The 19,502-nt window shown below is 38.8% G+C and overlaps 1 protein-coding gene across 1 annotated transcript in view; it reads right to left on the bottom strand.

Moving 5' to 3' along the window:
- MYPN (myopalladin) overlaps positions 1-19,502 on the bottom strand; it is a 105,488-nt gene that overhangs the window by 43,769 nt on the left and 42,217 nt on the right. The window contains exons 3-6 of the mRNA XM_047072851.1: positions 14,109-14,284; positions 11,402-11,453; positions 7,677-7,791; positions 6,499-6,570 (exon numbers count right to left, since the gene is read on the bottom strand). Of these exons, the coding sequence (XP_046928807.1) occupies positions 6,499-6,570; positions 7,677-7,791; positions 11,402-11,453; positions 14,109-14,284 (415 nt within the window). The remainder of the gene's footprint in view (positions 1-6,498; positions 6,571-7,676; positions 7,792-11,401; positions 11,454-14,108; positions 14,285-19,502) is intronic.

The following is a 19,502-nucleotide window of genomic DNA, read 5'->3' as shown; positions in this document are numbered from 1 at the left end:
GCATTGTTAAATGCTTTTCCACACATCCATGAAAAAGGTTTACAAAACTACTTTGAATGATAACATATCAATATATTCTATAATAGACTCTCTGGGAGAATGGAACTCACATTTTCCATTCATAACCAGTCTTTCAGTTGTGATTTGTGAGCTTAAAGTCACACATTCATTTGTGTAGCTGGTACTTCATTTGATTATGAAATTCTTTGGCATGTGTGTGGCATATTTTTGTTTCTAATGTTAGCCCAAACATTATAAACATGGAAAGGTTATGATTAACTTCCTCCACAAGCTCTATTAGTAACAAATGCTGCAAGGCTTTCTATTATTACATTTTGGGGGTCTGTATTAAGGAAATACTGGCTCCTGCATCAGAGAAGGGGAAAGCTGGTGTTTTATTTATTTATTTTTGTTTTTGTCATTCACTATTATAAATATTCTGTGATTATTTGTAGCTATTTTATGTAAAATTTATGATATTTTGTACATGACGTGGTCCCATCATATTTGTGGCATTTGTCTAAGGAATCTAGGGGTGGGGATAACCACACAACTTTAGCTATATATAGTAGATGACTTTTACCTTAAAGGTGTGTAAGTTGATATTTTGAAAGCCAGGGGGCGCTGTAGATCAACATTAGTGTTTTGTTCTTTATTCAAGATGAGATTTGCACAGAGGGGTCTCTGAATTAATGAGGAACTATTTGATTAAAAAAAAAAACCCTCATTATTCTTTGTATACCCTCAACAATATCTTCTAGTGACAAGAAAGAAATATTCTTAATAAGCAGGGAACATCAAGGAGTCTTGGGTGCTCCTGGCAAGCTGGCAGATATGCTCTCGACCCTGACATCTGAGCAAATTCTGTGCTAACGTGGCAGCTTTGAGGCTTATTGAAAACTTTAATGGCAGTTGGATATCTCCATGGGATTCATATAAAATAGAGTTTCATTTCTTGAGACAAACAAATTAGAAAACCAAACCAAGAAAAAAAAGGTGGTGGTGGCAGAAGGGACTGAATAAATTAAATATGGCATCCCGTTTTTTTTTTTTTAATGTTTATTTATTTTTGAGACAGAGAGTGTGATCGGGGGAGGGGCAGAAAGAGAAGGAAACAGAGGATCCCAAGCGGGCTCTGCACTGACAATAGCGAACCCGATGCAGGGCTCAAATACACAAACTGTGAGATCATGACCTGAGCCCAAGTTGGAAGCTCAACGGACTGAGCCACCCGGGAGACCCAAAATATGGCATACTTTTTAAATAAAAGTAAGAAGAATGTTCTTACATGGCTTGCAGTTCAGTTCAGATACATCAGGCAATTCTCAATCAGTAGAGATTACACCAAAGCCCTGCTTGCAAAAGGATAGCCTTGAGAAAATACGTTGCTCACAATTGAGGCCAACATTAATTGGCTGTAATTATTCACCTGACATTGAAGGTCAAGACTTGTGTTCTATTTAAGAGGCCAGCCAAGATACCCTAAATACTACAGTGTATGTAATATGCCTGTTAAGTGTCTGTGATATGAGATGGAACCTCATTCCAGCTGATACATCATCAATACTCAGTAAGAGAAGTGCCAAGGGTCATCTTACAAGTCACTTAGAAGAAGTTGTTGAAAGTCATAGTTTGAAGGATGATGATAGTTATTATTGATGAAAACTGTGCTTTTCTACAAAAATATCATGAGAAGGAACTGATTCATATCAGGGTCCAAACCAGTTACACCATTTGAACATCGTGCAGATGGTGCCATGTTTAACACAGGAGTAAGTCTTAGGCTATTACTAATGGCAAAATGTCTACAGGCCTGATCATATTCATCGTGACTTCACCGAAGATAAATAAGACAAATAAGACATTCCCTAACTAGCAAAGATTAAGTTAGTCTTAACTAGGAATTATGGATTTGGACTAAAGTCACTAGAACTAAGGGTCTATAACCTCCTGAGGTAAACAGTATTCAAAGTGCAAATCTGTCTTGTGTGTCATCACCATACTGATCATCTTGGAAGACATTCTTTGTAGGGTGGCTTGACAAATCAGAACCTCGAGAAGCATTTCTTCCACAGTCATTTGATACTGGATCCCCCCTCCCCCCCATTCCTCCTAAAGATACTCGGAAGCCACAATGCAATGAAAACAATAATTGCTTATTTAGCGGAAATAGAAATTATTCACTACAGAATAAATATTACCATGTGACTGCTTTGTACCTAGCACTGTACCAGGTGCTTTAAATGTGAGTCGAGAGGACATAGTTTCTGCTTAGTAGATTTATACCCACAAATATAATACACGGACATCCTTAAGAAAGGACATCTCCCTTATTGGTGAAAAGATATCAGTGATAAGGTTCATACTGTCATTTTATTCCTTTTTTAATCCAGTTGATATTTGTGCACCTTGGGAGAGAGAAGTTGCAAGTGAATGTGTATAGTGCTTTAGGCTGGATTTGGATCAAAGGAGTTTTTATGGATAAAGATTTGACTGAGGACACTTTTACCCCTTGATTGGCACAGGTGCCCAGAGCAACAGTTGAGTCAGAAAAGTTCCTGGAATTGTTGGGCTGGGGAGAGGGGGTGGCCCATGTAATCTTCCGAAACCTGGATCCAGCCACTGGCTCAGTTATTTCAGGGTTTTCCTGCTTCTGCTATTATATAATGAAGTGCTCTTCTTCAAATTCTCACTTCCCCTGCCCCCTTGCACTCTTCAAATTACTGCTGAAGCAGCTGGAGCCAGGGCTGCTGCAGCCTTGAAAGCCTGCCAGGGCAGCTGCTGTTGGAGTGTGAGCAACACAGCAGTAAGATTCTAATTTGATCATCTACCTCCCTTCGCACTCAAGAAGTGTGAACGGTTCTCTCCCCCATATATAGAGTGGTTTTGATACTGTATAGAAGATGGAGGGTAGTCTAGCTCCATAAAATATTTTAAAATATAGATATCTCCTAGGAGTAGAGCAGTGAACTAGCATAGGGGACCCCAGTCTCCTCTACCACTGTTTTGCTGGGCAACCCTCCTTTTCATTTAAAAAGAAACTAATACCAGTACTTCCCTATCACAAAAGGAGGCACAAAGAGTTAAATAAAACTCCTCTCTCTGATTTTTGTTTTTTAGTGGCTTCTTTCCATTACTGGCAAAGAAGTGCTTTGTTGGGTGGTATAGAAAATGAATCCTAGGGGCTGGAAAGCCAGAAGTCACTAAAGAAGTAAATAGAGCAGTAATAACCCAAACAAATATATGCATATGATCGGTTATCATGATGCATGCCATGTGATTACCATCATCAGTGGCTGACTCAGAAATTTTCTGACACTGGCAATGACTATGACCTCAATTCTGCCCTCACTGGTGGAAACTAACGCAAGCACACTGTTGCTGATAAGTCTCTCTGGAATCTGAGCCACAGCCTATCCTTGTGCCCTAAACAATCCCGATCCCATTTATGGAGGCAAGAGCACACATCCTGAGGGCTAAGAAAGCCTATTCAGAATTTGGGTCTTTGTGCTAAGGACTGGTTTCCCACCATGTTTGGGACCTAATGTTTTTGGAGATTTATCTAAGAAACAGCTTACACAGATGGTCCCTGACTTACAATGCTTTGACTTATGATTTTTCAACTTTATGATGGTGTGAAAGTGGTACACATTCAGTAGAAACCATACTTCACATTTTGAATTTTGGCCTTTTTCTGGCCTAGCAACATGTGGTATGATCCTCTCTTCTGATTCTGGACAGGGTCGGTGAGGCTCAGCTTCCAGTCAGCCATGCAGTCGTGAGGGCAAACGACCCATAACACCATTCTATACCCATATACAACCTTTCTGGTTTTCAACTTCAGTACAGTATTCAAATTATATGAGATATTCAACATTTTATTAGAAAAGAAGCTTCTTTTATAGTATTAGATGATTAGATGATTTTGCCCAACTGTAGGCTGATGTAAGTGTTCTGAGCACGTTTAATGTAGGCTAGGCTAAGCTATGGTGTTTGGTAGGTTAGACATATTAAATGCATTTTTTACCTCTGATATTTTCAAGTTATAATGGGTTTATCGGGATGTAACTAATGATTAATTCATTTTCCCATTTGTGTTTGTCAAAGGCAAATATGAATCTGCCAATTGGAGAATCTAATTGTAAAGAGGCATCGGAGTCACCACACAAAAGCAGTTAAACCTGTTGGCTTTAACCAGTCCATGAAAATTAAATGTAAAGGATAAGTGTTAAAGTCCTATTTAACTTGCTATAATAAAAATAAAAATAGCTTATTTCCTTTATGGACTCCTATCTAGATATTAGAGATAGCCTTCAAGGTGCTTGGGAGAGACAGAAAAGCAAACAGCTTTATTATTGTGCTAAATGTTGTACCAGAGGTATGCACCAGGTGATAAGATGAAGGAAAGACAGAGCACCTGGGAAGATTTGAAAGTGAGTGGAAGGAGACCAGGACACCTATCTGGTGTCTGGCTGGGCCGGTGGTGGCGAGAAGAGAGGAGACTTCAGCTGAGACTGGGTATAAATTATTCTGTGGGTAGTTGCCTTTGAAGAGTCAGCGCTGTCTCTAGGATGTCACAACAGGGCTTCAAAAATTAAAACGTCCTGATTCTGGGGCATTTAAGCTGTTTTAAGGCTGGGTGAATTGGTAGTGAAGTAAGAGACAATTAGAGGTAGCTGTATTGGCTGTATCACACACACACACACACACACACACACACACACACACGTCCACTTATAATTCTTCATCAGAGTTGTATCCTCCAAGTCACAAACACATTGCTTTCCTACCTCATCTTTGAATATAGCAAGGCTAAAATTCCAAAAGCAGATTACAAGAAAGGAATCTGAAAAATTGAGAGAGATCTTGCTTCACATAAGAATGTCTACTCAACTGATATAAATATGGATAAACATGTCTCACTCCTGACTCTGTTGGATTTTGGGAAACCATCTTGGATGAGTTAATAGGATGGAACTCTCCTAAAACTGATGTTTCTGTGGAAATTGCACATTTAGCTCTTCCTTTAGGATCAATACTCATTGGAAAATATGCATTTTTGCCATTTTGCCCTCAACCATGATTTCTCAGTCTCAGGACTACTGATAATTTGGGCTGGATAATTCCTTGCTACGCGTGGTGTAGAGGCTGCTTTTAGGCAATAGGCATGAGCAATGGAAACTTGAGCAAGGCAAAAAGGCCCATGGCAAGCACCAAGCTTAATGCAAACAGATCCATTAAGACATAGCCCCTAACTGGCCAATGGGCTACTTACCACCAGGCACAGTTCCTAAGAATTACCAAAAAAGGGAAAATTCCATATGTCCCCATACACCCTTACCCTGTCCTAGAGCTAAAGCCCCTCACCTTGGCCTCATTGCAGACAGTCTTCCTTTGTTGTTTGACCTGCAGCTCCCTTGTGGTGTATTCAATATACTTCTATCTTCTTTGTTCTGCCTTGGATGAATTCTTTCACCACCCAGCAGGTACCCCCACCTGATCAGGACACCCCATGGGGGGCTGTCATTCTATGCATTGTAAGATGTTCAGCAGCATCTCTGGGTGCCAACAGCACAGTCTCCCAGTGACAACCAACAATGTCTATAAATATTGCAAATGTACTTTGCGGGGTAAGGAACCCTGGCTGCTCCAAACTAAAGCATACCTCTAAGAGGACAAAATCTCTTTGGGCCTAAGTTTGGCATTCATACAAACAATAAACTATAAATCCAGGCATAGATTTCATCCATGTGGCCTTCATAATACAAAAAAAAAATCAAATGTGACTCAATTTTCACCTTTAAATTTATTGTCTTGGCAATAAAGTCTATATTACATAAAGGAAGGAATAATAGACTGAGAATTAGGAGAACTTGTTTCTAGTTTGGATTCTGCCACTAACTAGTTTTGTGACCACAGATAAACTACTGAATGTCTCTGGCCCTTCCTTGTGTTTTCATTTGGAAATCAAGGTGCCTGGGTAAATTTTCCAGTTCTAGATACAAAGACTATAAGATCAGAATTTGATGCCGCCTCAATAGTTGATTCCATAGAATAGAAAAAGAAAACTCTTTGTCCTGGTGTGATTCTTTATGTTAAGCCTCCTAAGAGCATTTATCTCCAACTCGTTGAACACTAAAGACATGTACCTGCAATTTGATTCTTCTGCAAGTCCAGAGAAACCTTTGGAGTAGTAAGTGGCTAAAAACTTATCGCCTGACCCCTATGTGTGACGACAGCTGCATTTAACAGCAATAGGATGGCCATAGAGATCAATGTGGTGCATGGGAAAGACGTTCTTCTTATTATGCAAGCTGTTATTAGATATCTAGGACTTCAAATGATATGGTAACAACTAGAAAAAAAATCTAAACCCTATCCTGTACTCATAAAAGACCAAAATCCTGAGCTACATCAGTAAATCTTGGATCCTACAATTTTGTGTGGGTACTGGGGTATGTTTAAAGTCATGACAGAAAGAAGTAATATTTTGATTACCTTTGTAAACACAGGAGCTGCAATGATAGGTTTTCCATCCAATCCTTGTAGATAGTTGGTAGGGCTCTGACACTATTAGAAGGGAACCAACAAAAGGTTCATCGTCACTATGATTACTACCTAGATAATGATAGAACAAACCTACAGAATTTGGTGTATACAATTAATGTAAAACCAAAAAACTGACTTTTTCTAAATCTATGAATCACAGACTTCAAATTTTATATTGAATTGATTGTATTCTTTCTAGGTCATGGTGGTTGGAAATATGTGCTGCCCATCCCCACCTCTTCAACATATAGAACAATGTAATTAGCCCTAAACCCCTGAGGAAGTTCCATAAAACCTGAGTCTCCCCAGATCACAGCTGGATTAGAACTAAAATGTAACCCGTCTGCATTACTAAATGGGTTAAATAAGAAACTGTTTAATTCTTTTAAGTTGTAGATCAATATGTTTACTTACACATAAATATATCAAAAACATGTTACAAATATGTTTAGATTAGTATGATTTAATATTTTTAAAATATTATATATATTCATATACATGCATAGAAAATGTCTAGAACTATATGCTAGAAATTATTGACAGAGTTACCTCTGAGGAGTGGGGGCATGGAGGTAGTACTTTGACCAAGGTTTTTATTGAATACACTGTATCTTTTGAATGTTTTTATTGAATATCTGTATCTTTTGAATGTTTTTATAATAAACAATCATCATCATCATTATCATCAACTTGAAGGATGAGAGCATTTAATGCTTTCTAAAAAATCATTTCATACTTGTTCTATCTTAGAAAGTAGAATTATTTGCAGCTCCATGAAACTGAGTTTCGTGATATAGTGTCCTGCCTGGGCCACTGTGAGAGCTGGCAGCTCTTTGTATATGTAATCAATGCCCTTCATTAAGCTGGAATATCAGACTAACTTATAAAGAGTTTTTTTTTTCTGTGAAATTTGCCTATGAAGCTAGAGAATATGTTCCCAAAACAATATCAAGTGCTGATATCCTACGTCAGAGGTACAAAGCGATTATCATGACCATGGAAGCATGTTGCCAAAGTCATTATGAAGTTGCAACAGAGGAGAACACAATCATGCCTTGCAAGATAGGCATGGTCACAGTGCCTGCCCATAAGTCCATGGCACTTGTGTTTCACTTGGACTCTTGTACCTGTTGGATGGTTGACACACTGGGCTGGGCCACCACATGCTGGGCTTGGGGTACTGCTGAAGGAATGGTTGCAGAAGTAGTGGGAGTAGATGATACTTCTTTTGGCTTCTGGATTCTGAGAAATGATTAAAATATAGATTTTAAAACAGACCTATCACTGTGAAAATTCTTCCAGAAAAGCTAGTAATGTCACCATTTCTTACAGTTAGATATAATAAAAATCTTTGTTTAACAGTATTCCACAAAAACACTTCTTTTCTACATAATTTGATAGACAATGCAAGCAGGAAGATGATAAAATGCCACTCCTGTCCTTGAGTTAGTTATTCTTAGCTGGGGACTCAAGTATATTCATAACTAACTGAGATTCAAGACAAGTGCTATGACAGAGCATGTGCAGAATAATTTTTTTGAGATTTTTGTTGTTGTTGTCCTCTGTGTTTTCCCTCCCCCTTCCATTCCAAGTAAGAGGCCAGGCTTTATAAACCTTTGATTCTGGAATTTTGGCATGGCAGAAAGCAGAAATAGCCTGAGTCAACAAGCTCTTCAAGTTTACATAAATTAAATTAAAGAGCTTATTTGAAGGGCAAGAAGTATTCATGAGAAGACTGTGGAGGGGAGATTATTTTAGTCTTGCTGTGGAAAGGGGGAAGTCTGAGGATATTGCCAGAGAGCCTGACAAGAGGGAGAACCAGAGTCCAGAGGGGAGGGCAACCCCTCTGGTTAAAGGGATCCCACTCTTACTAAAGATATCAGTACCCAAGTATGTCAGAAAGCAAAAAAATGCTGGACTTGAAAGGATCTTGAGGTCTGGGACATAGGCCTCCCTCTCATATCCTGTAGGGATAGATGACCAATGACAATATGGGCTTCCCTTTTGTCCAGATGTTACTTCTCTCTGCCTCATCTCTAAAATGGTGAAATAAAGGGCACCTGGGTGTCTCAGTTGATTAAGCATCTGACTCTTGGTTTTGGCTCAGGTCATGATCTCAGGTTCATGAGATTGAGCCCTGAGTAGGACTCCATGCTGGGGCTGGATATGGAACCTGCTTAAGATTCTCTCTCTCTCTCTCTCTCTCTCTCTCTCTCTCTCTCTCTCTCTCTCTCTCATTCTCTCTCACTCCCTCTGCCCCTCCCCTGCTCACACACTCTCTGTCTCTAAAATAAATTTAAAAAAAGGGGGGAAATAATAATTCTTACTTCAGAGGGTTTTTGTAAGAGTTAAATAAGGTAATTCATGTAAGGCACTTAGAAAAGTGTTTAATGTCAAATACTATGTGTCTATGTCTATATCTATCATCTTTGTACAGCCATGGAGGGAGAAACAGATGCCCAATAATGACTGATTGAACTTTTTTTTTTTTTTTCCAGCCAGGAAGGATGGGGTCGCAGAAGCAGAATTATGTAGTGATACATAGGCTATCAGTGTCCCCTAGGCATCTGTTTTCTTCTTCTACAATAATAGAATTCCTTATTTCTTTACATGGCTATTCCAAATAAAGACTGAATTTCCAAACGTTCATTAAGCCACATGTGGCCACATGACTACTCTTTGGTTATAGGATATGAGGGATAGTGATGTATGTGATCTAAGAGAGATGACCTTAAAAGGGAGGGGGCAGGGAATGCCTTTTACTCCTTCCAATCTGAGACTAAGATAAGGCTATTCCTCAGAATGAGATGAAGTTGGAAACCAACTGGAACCCAGTGAAATGTGAAGCAATTCTATCAGCCAAATCCATATGTTTATGTAAATGGGAAATAAATATCTGTCTTATTGAAGTTACTGTTATTCTTACACAGAAATGTAAGCTAAATCCTAACTACTAAAAGTAGATTTAAAAAAAATAATCAAATGAGATATTCCTTGCTTATTTAAATTTGTATATCAAAATTCTTCCCTATTAGCCTTGTATACCATGTTATGAGAGCCTTGAGGAAGAAGTGATTAATGTGCAATGGAGGAGGAGTTTATGAGTGAGCTTAACTGGGTCTTGAAGGGTACATAGGAGTTTTCTAGGCAGAGGAGACAGGGCATTCCTAGCAAAGTGAACAGCTTGAACAAAGGGGTGAAAATAAACTGTACATTGTTTGAGTGAAATGAGAGCAATATGAATAGCCTGAGGTGACAGAATGGAGGAGGAGGGGGCAGGAAAGCCTGGTTGATACTCTACTGAATCAGGCTTTGTATGTCATGTTAAATTTTTTTTAATATTGTTCATTTTGTGCTTGGTTTTATTTTCCCATAGATAATTTTTTTAATGTTTATTTATTTTTGAGACAGAGAGAGACAGAGCATGAACAGGGGAGGGTCAGAGAGAGAGGGAGACACAGAATCCAAAGCAGGCTCCAGGCTCCCAGCTGTCAGCACAGAGCCCGACGCGGGGCTCGAACTCACAGACCATGAGATCATGACCTGAGACGAAGTCAGATGCTTAACCGACTGAGCCACCCAGGCACCCCCATAATAATTTTTTTTTAGTCAAGAAAGTGATATGATCAGAATTATCTTTTAGAGAATAACTGGTTGTAGTTTGGAGACCATAAAAGAAAGAAAAGGGCTGGAGCAACTGTAATGAGGTAACTGGCATAAAGAGTCAGGAAAGAAGGAGGAATTGAACCACAAGAATGAAAAGGAAGACAGTTAAAGGAGAGAAATCATTCAATCTGGTTATGAATTGTCATATCTACACAAAAGCTAAAAGCAAATTATTATTCCAAGGTAAGCACACACAAAGGATTTCAAAGAATAAGGCATGAATTCTAAGGTCACAAATGTCCTTAAGGAACTTCCCCTCTGTAGGGGAGGACAGAATTTACAAACATAGTTAACAACTGTAACCAGCCTTCTAAATGTCACCCTTCATTTCGAGTAATCTCAAGGAATGGCTGTTGCATCTGTTTTCAGGTCCCATGCCTTCTGTCCAAAGCTTCCTCTGCCTAAAAATGCTCTTTCCTTCCTTGTTTGGGGGTGTCCACCAACTGTTATTTTAAGACTCAGTTCAAGGTCACCAACTCTGTAAAGTCTTTCCTGATCTCTCTTTCCATCCCCAATGAATTAATAGTCCTTTGTGCCAAGTCCTAACAATCCTGCCCATGGTTATATCATAGTCTATTATACTTTATTACCCTACTGTCTATATGCTTGGTATACATCTCTTGCTATATTTACCATGTATTTCTCTTTCGTACACAGTGAGCTTCTTAAAGGTAGGAAGCATCTGGTTTTTCTTATTACCCATTATGTCTAATAAAGTCCTTGGTGTAGAGTAGGTGCTTAGTTGATAGTTGGGGAAAGTAAAGAATGGATGGATGTAACTTTGTTCAGTACTCAGTATAATTGTTTAGCAAAAAGGTTATGACTTACTCAGATCACTCACTCGTATAATTTAGGATAACCAGGTTTTGTGTCCTTGTGAATACTATTATTTAGTCAGAAAACATGAATTTTTTGAAGTGTTGCACTATTTGTTTTTTACTCTGTAGATATAAGTACAATGATATTTCATAGGTGATATCTCATTTTTAAAATATTGGGAATATTAAAATTCATCTACTAGGCAAGATTTAAAGCTCTCAAAATCTACCCAATATATATTTTTGGAGGTAATATCCTGGAGCCACCCTCTTCAAGTTCTACTAAACCAATTAGTAGCTTTCTCAGGATCTGAGAAAACTATAAGATAGAAAATAGCTAAAGCTATAAGATAAAAAATTAGAATTACCGATTCATCTCTTCCTTGTTAGGGTCCCCTTCTGAGTCAGAAGAAGAAACCCCTGGAAAAGTAAAAACAAGACATGAAATGTTTAAGATGATAATTTCTTAAACTAGTTCCTAGGCATTTGAAGACCTATAGAATTTTAGACCTAGAAAAGAATTCAGGGATTTCCTACACTAACACCCAATTTTATAGATGAGAAACAGACCCTAAGTAGTTGAAGGACTTGCTCAAGGTCACATGGCTAATTAGTGACAGAGTTCAAATTAACTGGTCCAAATGCCAAGTGCTCTTGTGTATTAAACACCTGCTGATGTCTTTAACAGAGCAGTCTTTGCAGACGTTTTATGCTGTCTGTAAATCCTCTTGCTCTTGGCCTACACAGATTAAATAAAAGGAGGGATTACACTGGATTCTAAACATTGTAGGTGTAGGTGGATACTCTTCCGTCCACCCCTAATATTAACAAGGCATACTTCATTTGGGAGTGGGGGTGTTTGAAGTTCTGTTGCCACAAATTAAAAAAATCAGTAGTCCAATCTCAGCACTGTTAGCAAAGCTTTGATCTCAGATTTCCTTTTCAAGATAGTGAATTCCAGCAAGATATAACTGAGCTAAATCTGGAGGTATTTATTGTATTCCAAAAATTTGAGGATAAAAACATACAACACATTTCTACCATGCATTATTCATTTTTATCATTATTCATGCATCTATTCAATAAATGTTTATCAAATATCCACTATGTACTTGGTACTACATAAAGTATTACAGATATAAAAAAGAATGAGACAGTCCCAGTTTTACAATCTGGTTGGTGAATGAGCACTTACACCAAAATAATACAATGTTTAAGTGTTAAAACCAAGGCATACATAAGGTATTATAGATGATAAAAGTGCTAAAGAATGGTCCTCAGAAAAAACCCAGAGATGAGATAAAATGGACCAAAAATTTGGTAGATATATAAAGAATACAAATTTATTTCTCCCCTAAAATTAGTCATGTAAGTTTGGTGTGGACGTAAATGCTTCTCTAATGCTCCCAAATGGTCTTCCTGCTTCTACCCTTGACTCTCTGAGGAATATTCTCAACGAGGAACCAGAGTAATTCCATTAAAAGCTAAGTCAGATTATGTCACATTTCTGCTCAGAATCCTCTACAGCTTCCCATCTCCCTCAAAGTAAAAGCCAACGGCCTTACAATGACCTACAAAGGCCTATACAATCTTCTCACCTTCCTCCTCCCACCTCTACCCATCTGGAACTTCTGACTTCATCTGTTACTTTCTTCCATGTTTCCTCCATTTTGGCCATATTGGCTCATCTCTATATCTATACACAGACTCACTCCCTCCTCAGGGTTAGTGTACTTATTGATTTCTCTGCCTAGAGTGGTTTTCCCTTGACTATCCTTGTGGTTCACTCCCTCATTTCCCCCATGTCTTCACTTATATGTCATTTGGTTAGTGAGGTCTTCCCTGACCACCCTATCTGTAGAGCTGAAGCCTACACACACACACACACACACACACACACACACACACCCATATACACACAGACATACCCATACACATACCCATGCATGTGTGCATTCACACAAATATACATATGCATACTTCCTATCTTCTTGCTTTCTGTTTTTTCCGTAGGGCTTATATATACTGTGAGATACAGAAAATATATCTGTTGGTCTCTGCTCCCAGTTCCCAGCATGGAGCTGCTAACACTTGTAATTTCCTAAGTTATGAGCATTTCTTGTTCTAATATCTGTCTTTGACCCCCACAGGGCTCCTAAAGTCTTATAAATTCCTAAGTGATTAGAGTGCAAGAGAATTTTTTGTTCTAATGAGGTGACTCTGGATGGCTCCTAAATGGGGGCTGGTCACCAGAAAGACTAAGCCATGATTAGAAGCTTGGAATTTGCATCCCTGCCCCCCATCCTCCTGAGGAGGAAGAGGGCAGGAAATGGAGATAATAATTGATCATGCCTACATGGAGAAGCCTCCATAAAAATTCCGGTAGTACAAAGAGCTTCCAGGTTGGCAAATACATCCACACTGGGAGAGTGACACACCCCAACTCTATAGGGACAGAAGCTCGTGCACTCTGGACCTTCTCAGGCCCCACCCTTTGTATCTCTTCATCTGGCTGTTCATTGTATCCTTTCTCATATCCTTTAATAGACTGGTGAATGAAAGTGTTTCCCTGAGTTCTATAAGCCACTCTAGCAAATTAATTGAACCCAAGGAGGGGATTGTGGAAACCTCTGATTTGTAATCAAATGAGACAGAAGTTGTGAGTAGCCTGGGGACCTCATACTTGTAATTGGCATCTGAAGTGAGGTAGGAGTAATCTTGGAGGACTAAGCTCTTAACCTGTTGGATCTGACACTATATCCAGGTAAATGGTGTTAGAACTGAGTTAAATTGTAGGACACTTAACCCCACACACTACACACATGTTGGAATTTATTATCAGAACAATTTCATAAACATATCATATTACATACTTTATTCATTTATCTCATCTATTTTTTTGTCTCTTCCACTAGAGTGTAAATTCCATCCGTCCAAGAACCTTTGTCTATTTGGTTCACTACTATTGTCCCCACTGCCTAGAAGAGTGTGTGGTACAGTAGGCCCTTGATAAATATTTATTATAAATATATGTCTTACTAGTAAGGGCCATACTCTAAGAGCATTTTGTTTTACCTTCTATATAAATCTCAGCAGAGGTTGAATCTGTCCCATAGATGTTAGAAGCAAAGCAGGAATAGCGTCCTGTGTCTTCCTCAAAGGCTTCAGCAATGGTCAGTGAATGCAGATTTCCTGCCTGGGCGATATGAATGTCTGGCGAATTTTCAAGCTCCTTGCCTTCACAGTACCACCTGTGAGGAAGGGAATATTACACATGACTGAAGTGTGAAATTGCATAGATGCTTCAGATTGTTCCCTAAGAAGAAAACTGTGACAATTTAGAATCAGAACATTAAATGGTATTTAGAAAATGGCTCCTATTAAGAATTACACAACTGAGAGAAGATGGATTAGAAAGCAAATATAGCCAACCACAAGGAGCAGAGTCTTTGATGTGGAGCTTGGCTTCTCCTAAAAAGATGTATAGCTTTCTATACTATGCATTAAGTAAGTGCTACTTTGTTTATTTGGAGAGAATCTAAGATACTAAAAGATCATGACATTGGCATGTCTGAGTGGCTCAGTTGGTTAAGCATCTGACTCTTGATTTCAGTTCAGGTCATGATCTCATAGTTAGTGAGTTCGAGCCTCATGTTGGGCTCTATGTTGACAGCACAGAGCCTGCTTCGAATTCTTTTTCTCTCCTCGCCACACCACATCCCTCCTCTGTTTCTGCACGTGCTCTCTCTCAGAATAAATAAATAAACATTAAAAAAATTAAAAACAAATAAACAAAAATTTTTAAAAAGTTCATGAGGTTGAGTGTACTCATTCCCTACTATGAAATTGCATCTAACTTAGCTAAATGAAAATTATTTAGTTCAGTTACTTGAATCATCGGAGTAAAGAGGATGGGTCACATTCTTCAGTAGTGGTCCAGTTTTGACAAATGACCTAAGTAAGTTTCTATAGGTTATGATATTTTATTTTGATTCTATATATTTGAAGTTAGAAATTTTTATTATAGTTTTTTTGGCTAAAAGTTTACATAAAATAATGTTTAAAATGTGGAGGTACATAGTAAGAGAAAAAGACATCAAAACTACACAAATAGTGGGGCGCCTGGGTGGCGCAGTCGGTTAAGCATCCGACTTCAGCCAGGTCACGATCTCGTGGTCCGTGAGTTCGAGCCCCGCGTCAGGCTCTGGGCTGATGGCTCGGAGCCTGGAGCCTGTTTCCGATTCTGTGTCTCCCTCTCTCTCTGCCCCTCCCCCGTTCATGCTCTGTCTCTCTCTGTCCCAAAAATAAATAAACGTTGAAAAAAAAAATTAAAAAAAAAAAAACTACACAAATAGGTAGGCCTGAGTGGTGCAGTCAGTTGAGTGTCCGACTCTTGATTTGGGGTCAGGTCATGATCCCAGGGTTGTAGGATCAAGCCCTGCATTAGGCTCTGTGCTGTTTGTGATTCTCTCTGTCTCCCGTTGCCCCTCTCCCCATTCTCACTTTCTCTCTTTAAAATTAAAAAAAAACACAACTACACAGAAATACAATATCTCATGTAACACGTTGGCAAAAGTCTAAACGTTTGATGACTCATCCACTGTTAGGAACGTAAAATGGTGCAGCCCTTATGAAATCAATACAGCAATATCTGCCAAAATTATAGATGCATTTATCTTTTGACCCAACAATGCCACTTGTGGGAATCTATCATATAGATACACTTGCATGCATACAAAATGACAAACATTCAAGTTACTAATTTAAATAGTGAAAGATTGGGGCACCTGAGTGGTTCAGTCAGTTAAGCATCTGACTCTTGGTTTCAGCTCAGGTCATGATCTCACGGTTTGTGACCTCGAGCCTCACACTGGGCTCCACAATGACAGTGTGGAGTCTGCTTGGGATTCTCTGTCTCCCTCTCTCTCTACCCCTTCCCTGCTTGCTCTCTATCTCTCTCTCTTTCAAAATAAATAAACATTTAAAAAAATTGTGAAAAGAGCGCCTGGGTGGCTCAGTCGGTTGAGTGTCCAACTTCAGCTCAGGTCATGATCTTGTGGTTTGTGAGTTCGAGCCCTGCATTGAGCTCTGTGCTGACAGTTCAGAGCCTGGAGCCCGCTTCGGATTCTGTGTCTTCCTCTCTCTCTGCCCCTCCCCCACTCACGCTCTGTCTCTCTCTCTCTCCTTCAAAAATAAATAAACATTAAAAAAAATTTTTTTTAATTGTGAAAGATTGGAAACCATGTAAGTGTCCATCCTTACACTTAGGAGACTCATGAAATAAACTATGGTACAGCCACATAATGGAACACTATGCAGCTGTAGAAAGAGTTGGAGAAAGATCACTATGCATTGATATGGAAAGAATTCCAAGATATATAGTTAAAATTTTAACAAGAAGCTACAGAATAGTGAATATGGAGTGTTTATGTAAAAAATGTGGGTTGTTATGGGTTGAATTATTTTCCCCCAAAGGCTGTGTTGAAGTCCTAAGCACCCGTATTTGGGAATATGACCTTATTTGGAAATAGAGTCTTTGCAGACATAATCAACTTACAATGAAATTACTAGGTTAGGCAGTAATCTAGCATGAAGGAGGTTCTTTAAGAAGAGGAAAACCCTATGAGAAGGCAGAGACACACAGAGAGAATGGCATGTGATGGCAGAGGCAGAGATTGGCATGATGCAGCTGCAGGTCAAGGAATGCCAGGGATCGACAGCCACCTCCATAAGCTGGAAGAGACAAGAAAGGAGTCTGCCCAGAGTCTCAAAGAGAGCATGGCCCTGGTGACACTTTGGTTTTGGACATCTAACCTCTAGAACTGTGAGAGTTTATTTCATCCAGTTTGTGGAACTTTGTTACAGTAGCCCGAGGAAACTAACACAGGGGGCAAAAATAAGATATAGTCATGTTGTTTGCATTTACATAAAGAAAACTGGAAAGATTGAAATGAAAATCAAAAGTGGTTCCCTATTGAGAATGAGGGGAAATAAGGTGGATGAAGACAGATAGGAGTGAGATATCTCAGTGTGCCCCTTTTTATATTGTTTTCATTTTTTGAAATAATTATTAATTAACATCATAATAAAAAGTAGTTAGGTGGAGAGGTGTTACCATTATTCAGAAATTAAAGGAGTCTGGGCAATTGCTAATCTAGACTGTAATTCTAACCATTCAGTGTTTTAATCCCTCCCTCCAACCATGAATAAAGCAATTCCAAATCAAATTTGCCCATTCAACTACTTCTCAACAGTCAAGATTTTCTCTACTCTTCCATAAATATGTCATATTTACCTCAACATTCAAGTCTCTGCTCATGTTTTCCTATCTGAGATTCTCTTTTTCTGCTTTTGAGCTACTGCACATATACCTCATCTATCAGTTTGGCTCAGATATCACCTCCTTTACAGAAAACCTTTTACCATTGATTCTCAATGATTGTTATTTTTTCTAACTTCACTTAAAAAAACCTGTACTATGTCATGCAAGGCTTGATTATACACTGTCTTTTATTATTCTCTATTCTGGGGATTTGTCTTGTCCCACAAATGTCACTGGATTGTCAATTCTTTGAAGGTAAGTACAGTGCTTTATATGCTCTTGCAGCATGCACAGAGAATATAAAGTTTTCTGTATTCTCTCCTTTGGCCATCTTATCTCATCCCATAGTTTCAATTAATCACCTCTATTTGGGATTACATCCAAATGTGCTTTCCCAGCTCTGACTTCTAGATACCTTCTCCTGCCACTCTCCCTTCACTATGTTCCAACCACACTGGGTTTTTTTTTTCTACTCTGTGAACACATTAAACTATTCTCCATGTTAGAAATTTTGTTCTTTCTGAAATCCTCTTCCGCAGATCTCTACAAAGATAGGTCCTTCTCATCCATTGAGGCCTCAGCTCAAGTGTTATCTTAACCTTAGAGAGGCCTTTCTTGACCCTCTTCCTAATGTAGCCACCTTAACCTCAGATACTCTATCATGCTACACTATTTTGTTATCTTTACAGTACTTATTATCTGAAACTGTCTTATATACTTGTTCACTTTGCCATTGTTTGCTCCACTGTAAAGTCCATGACAGGACCTTATTAGTCTTATTCACCAATGCCCTGGTGCATGGTAGGTATTCAGAAAATAACTGTTGGATTTGTTGAAAGACCAAATGATGGAAAGGATTGATAGTTAATATTTTATAAGAATTTTATTACTAGCTTCACCAATTCTATGCCAGTTTTTGATCTCTTGTGACAGTAGCAGTATATGTCGTTGCTGAAATGGGTCCATAAATCTCCCAAGCCATCGATCTCAGTAATACCCTGAGGAGCTCGTATGAACTGATCCTCAGAGCATGTGTAGTTTAAATACAAACAGTGAGCATCCAGTCAAACAAGACGTATTAAGCACATGTGTTTATCTTTACTCCCCTCTTGAAATGCCCCCAAAATGAGGATAAAGGAATTTTTAAAAGGTATAAAAGTACAAGAACCAAAAGAATGAGAAGGGAGACAAGAGCAGACCTGAGACCCCACAAATTTCTGGAAGGTGGAAAGCAAATTGAGGAGCCGAGAGAGTTGAAAAATCTGAAAATCAAGTGCCTGTTTGGGGATGTCAATGAAAGAAGCCAATTTTTGCTGCAGAACCCTAGTAAGTTTCAGAATTTGGAAATACAACTTTGGAGTGTGGAAACAGCCTAATAATGGGGAAAAGACACAGAGCTTAAAATAGGGTGACTGATTTCAAGTTTGGGAAATAAGCATTGAGATCCCCATGGCAGGTCACATCCTCTATTCTGAGCATTAAGGGGATGCCCAGGGGTGAAGGCTGAGTCACTGGCTGCATAAGCACCTGCTTCATATTGGAACAAGGAGAAGGGGTTCTGGAGAGATTTCTCTACAGAGAAACAAATAGGCCTTGTGGCTCAACTGAATGAAACAGAATATTTAGGAGACATTTTACAAATATATTGGAGAATTGAGACAAATTTGTGATAGGACTGCTGAACTAAGCACATAACAACAACAACAACAACAACAACAACAACAACAACAGCAACAACAAGACAGTAATCCACTCCAGCTTCAAAAAAAAAAAAAAGGTTGTACAAGCAAGGAGACATTCATTTTACCCTACTTGTATTGTCAGTGAATAATACTTACATAGTAACAACAAGGTAAACATGAAATATTTTTTTAAAACAACAGTGTGATATGATTATATAGAGACAATGAGGGGGAAAAGGTGCTGGGTTAGTGAAGACCAGACAAGAGTGGTGCAAGCATATTACAGTGGTTCTCAAAGTATAGTTCACTTTCTGCGAAGACAAAGCTACTTTTATATAATACTAAAGTATTGTTTGCCTTTTCACTGTGTTGACATTTACACTGATGGTGCAAAAGCCACAGTGAGTAGAATTGCTGGTGCAAGTGCAAGTTAAGGCACTGCCAAAAGTTGACTTGTGGTCACTG

Source organism: Lynx rufus, unplaced genomic scaffold, assembly GCF_022079265.1.
Source record: "Lynx rufus isolate CCGP_SWC_20201006 ecotype Redwood Valley unplaced genomic scaffold, mLynRuf1.p SCAF_11, whole genome shotgun sequence".
Lineage (NCBI taxonomy): Eukaryota > Metazoa > Chordata > Mammalia > Carnivora > Felidae > Lynx > Lynx rufus.
The sequence above is the reverse complement of the archived record's forward strand: the minus strand, read 5'-3'. Positions and strand labels throughout refer to the sequence as shown.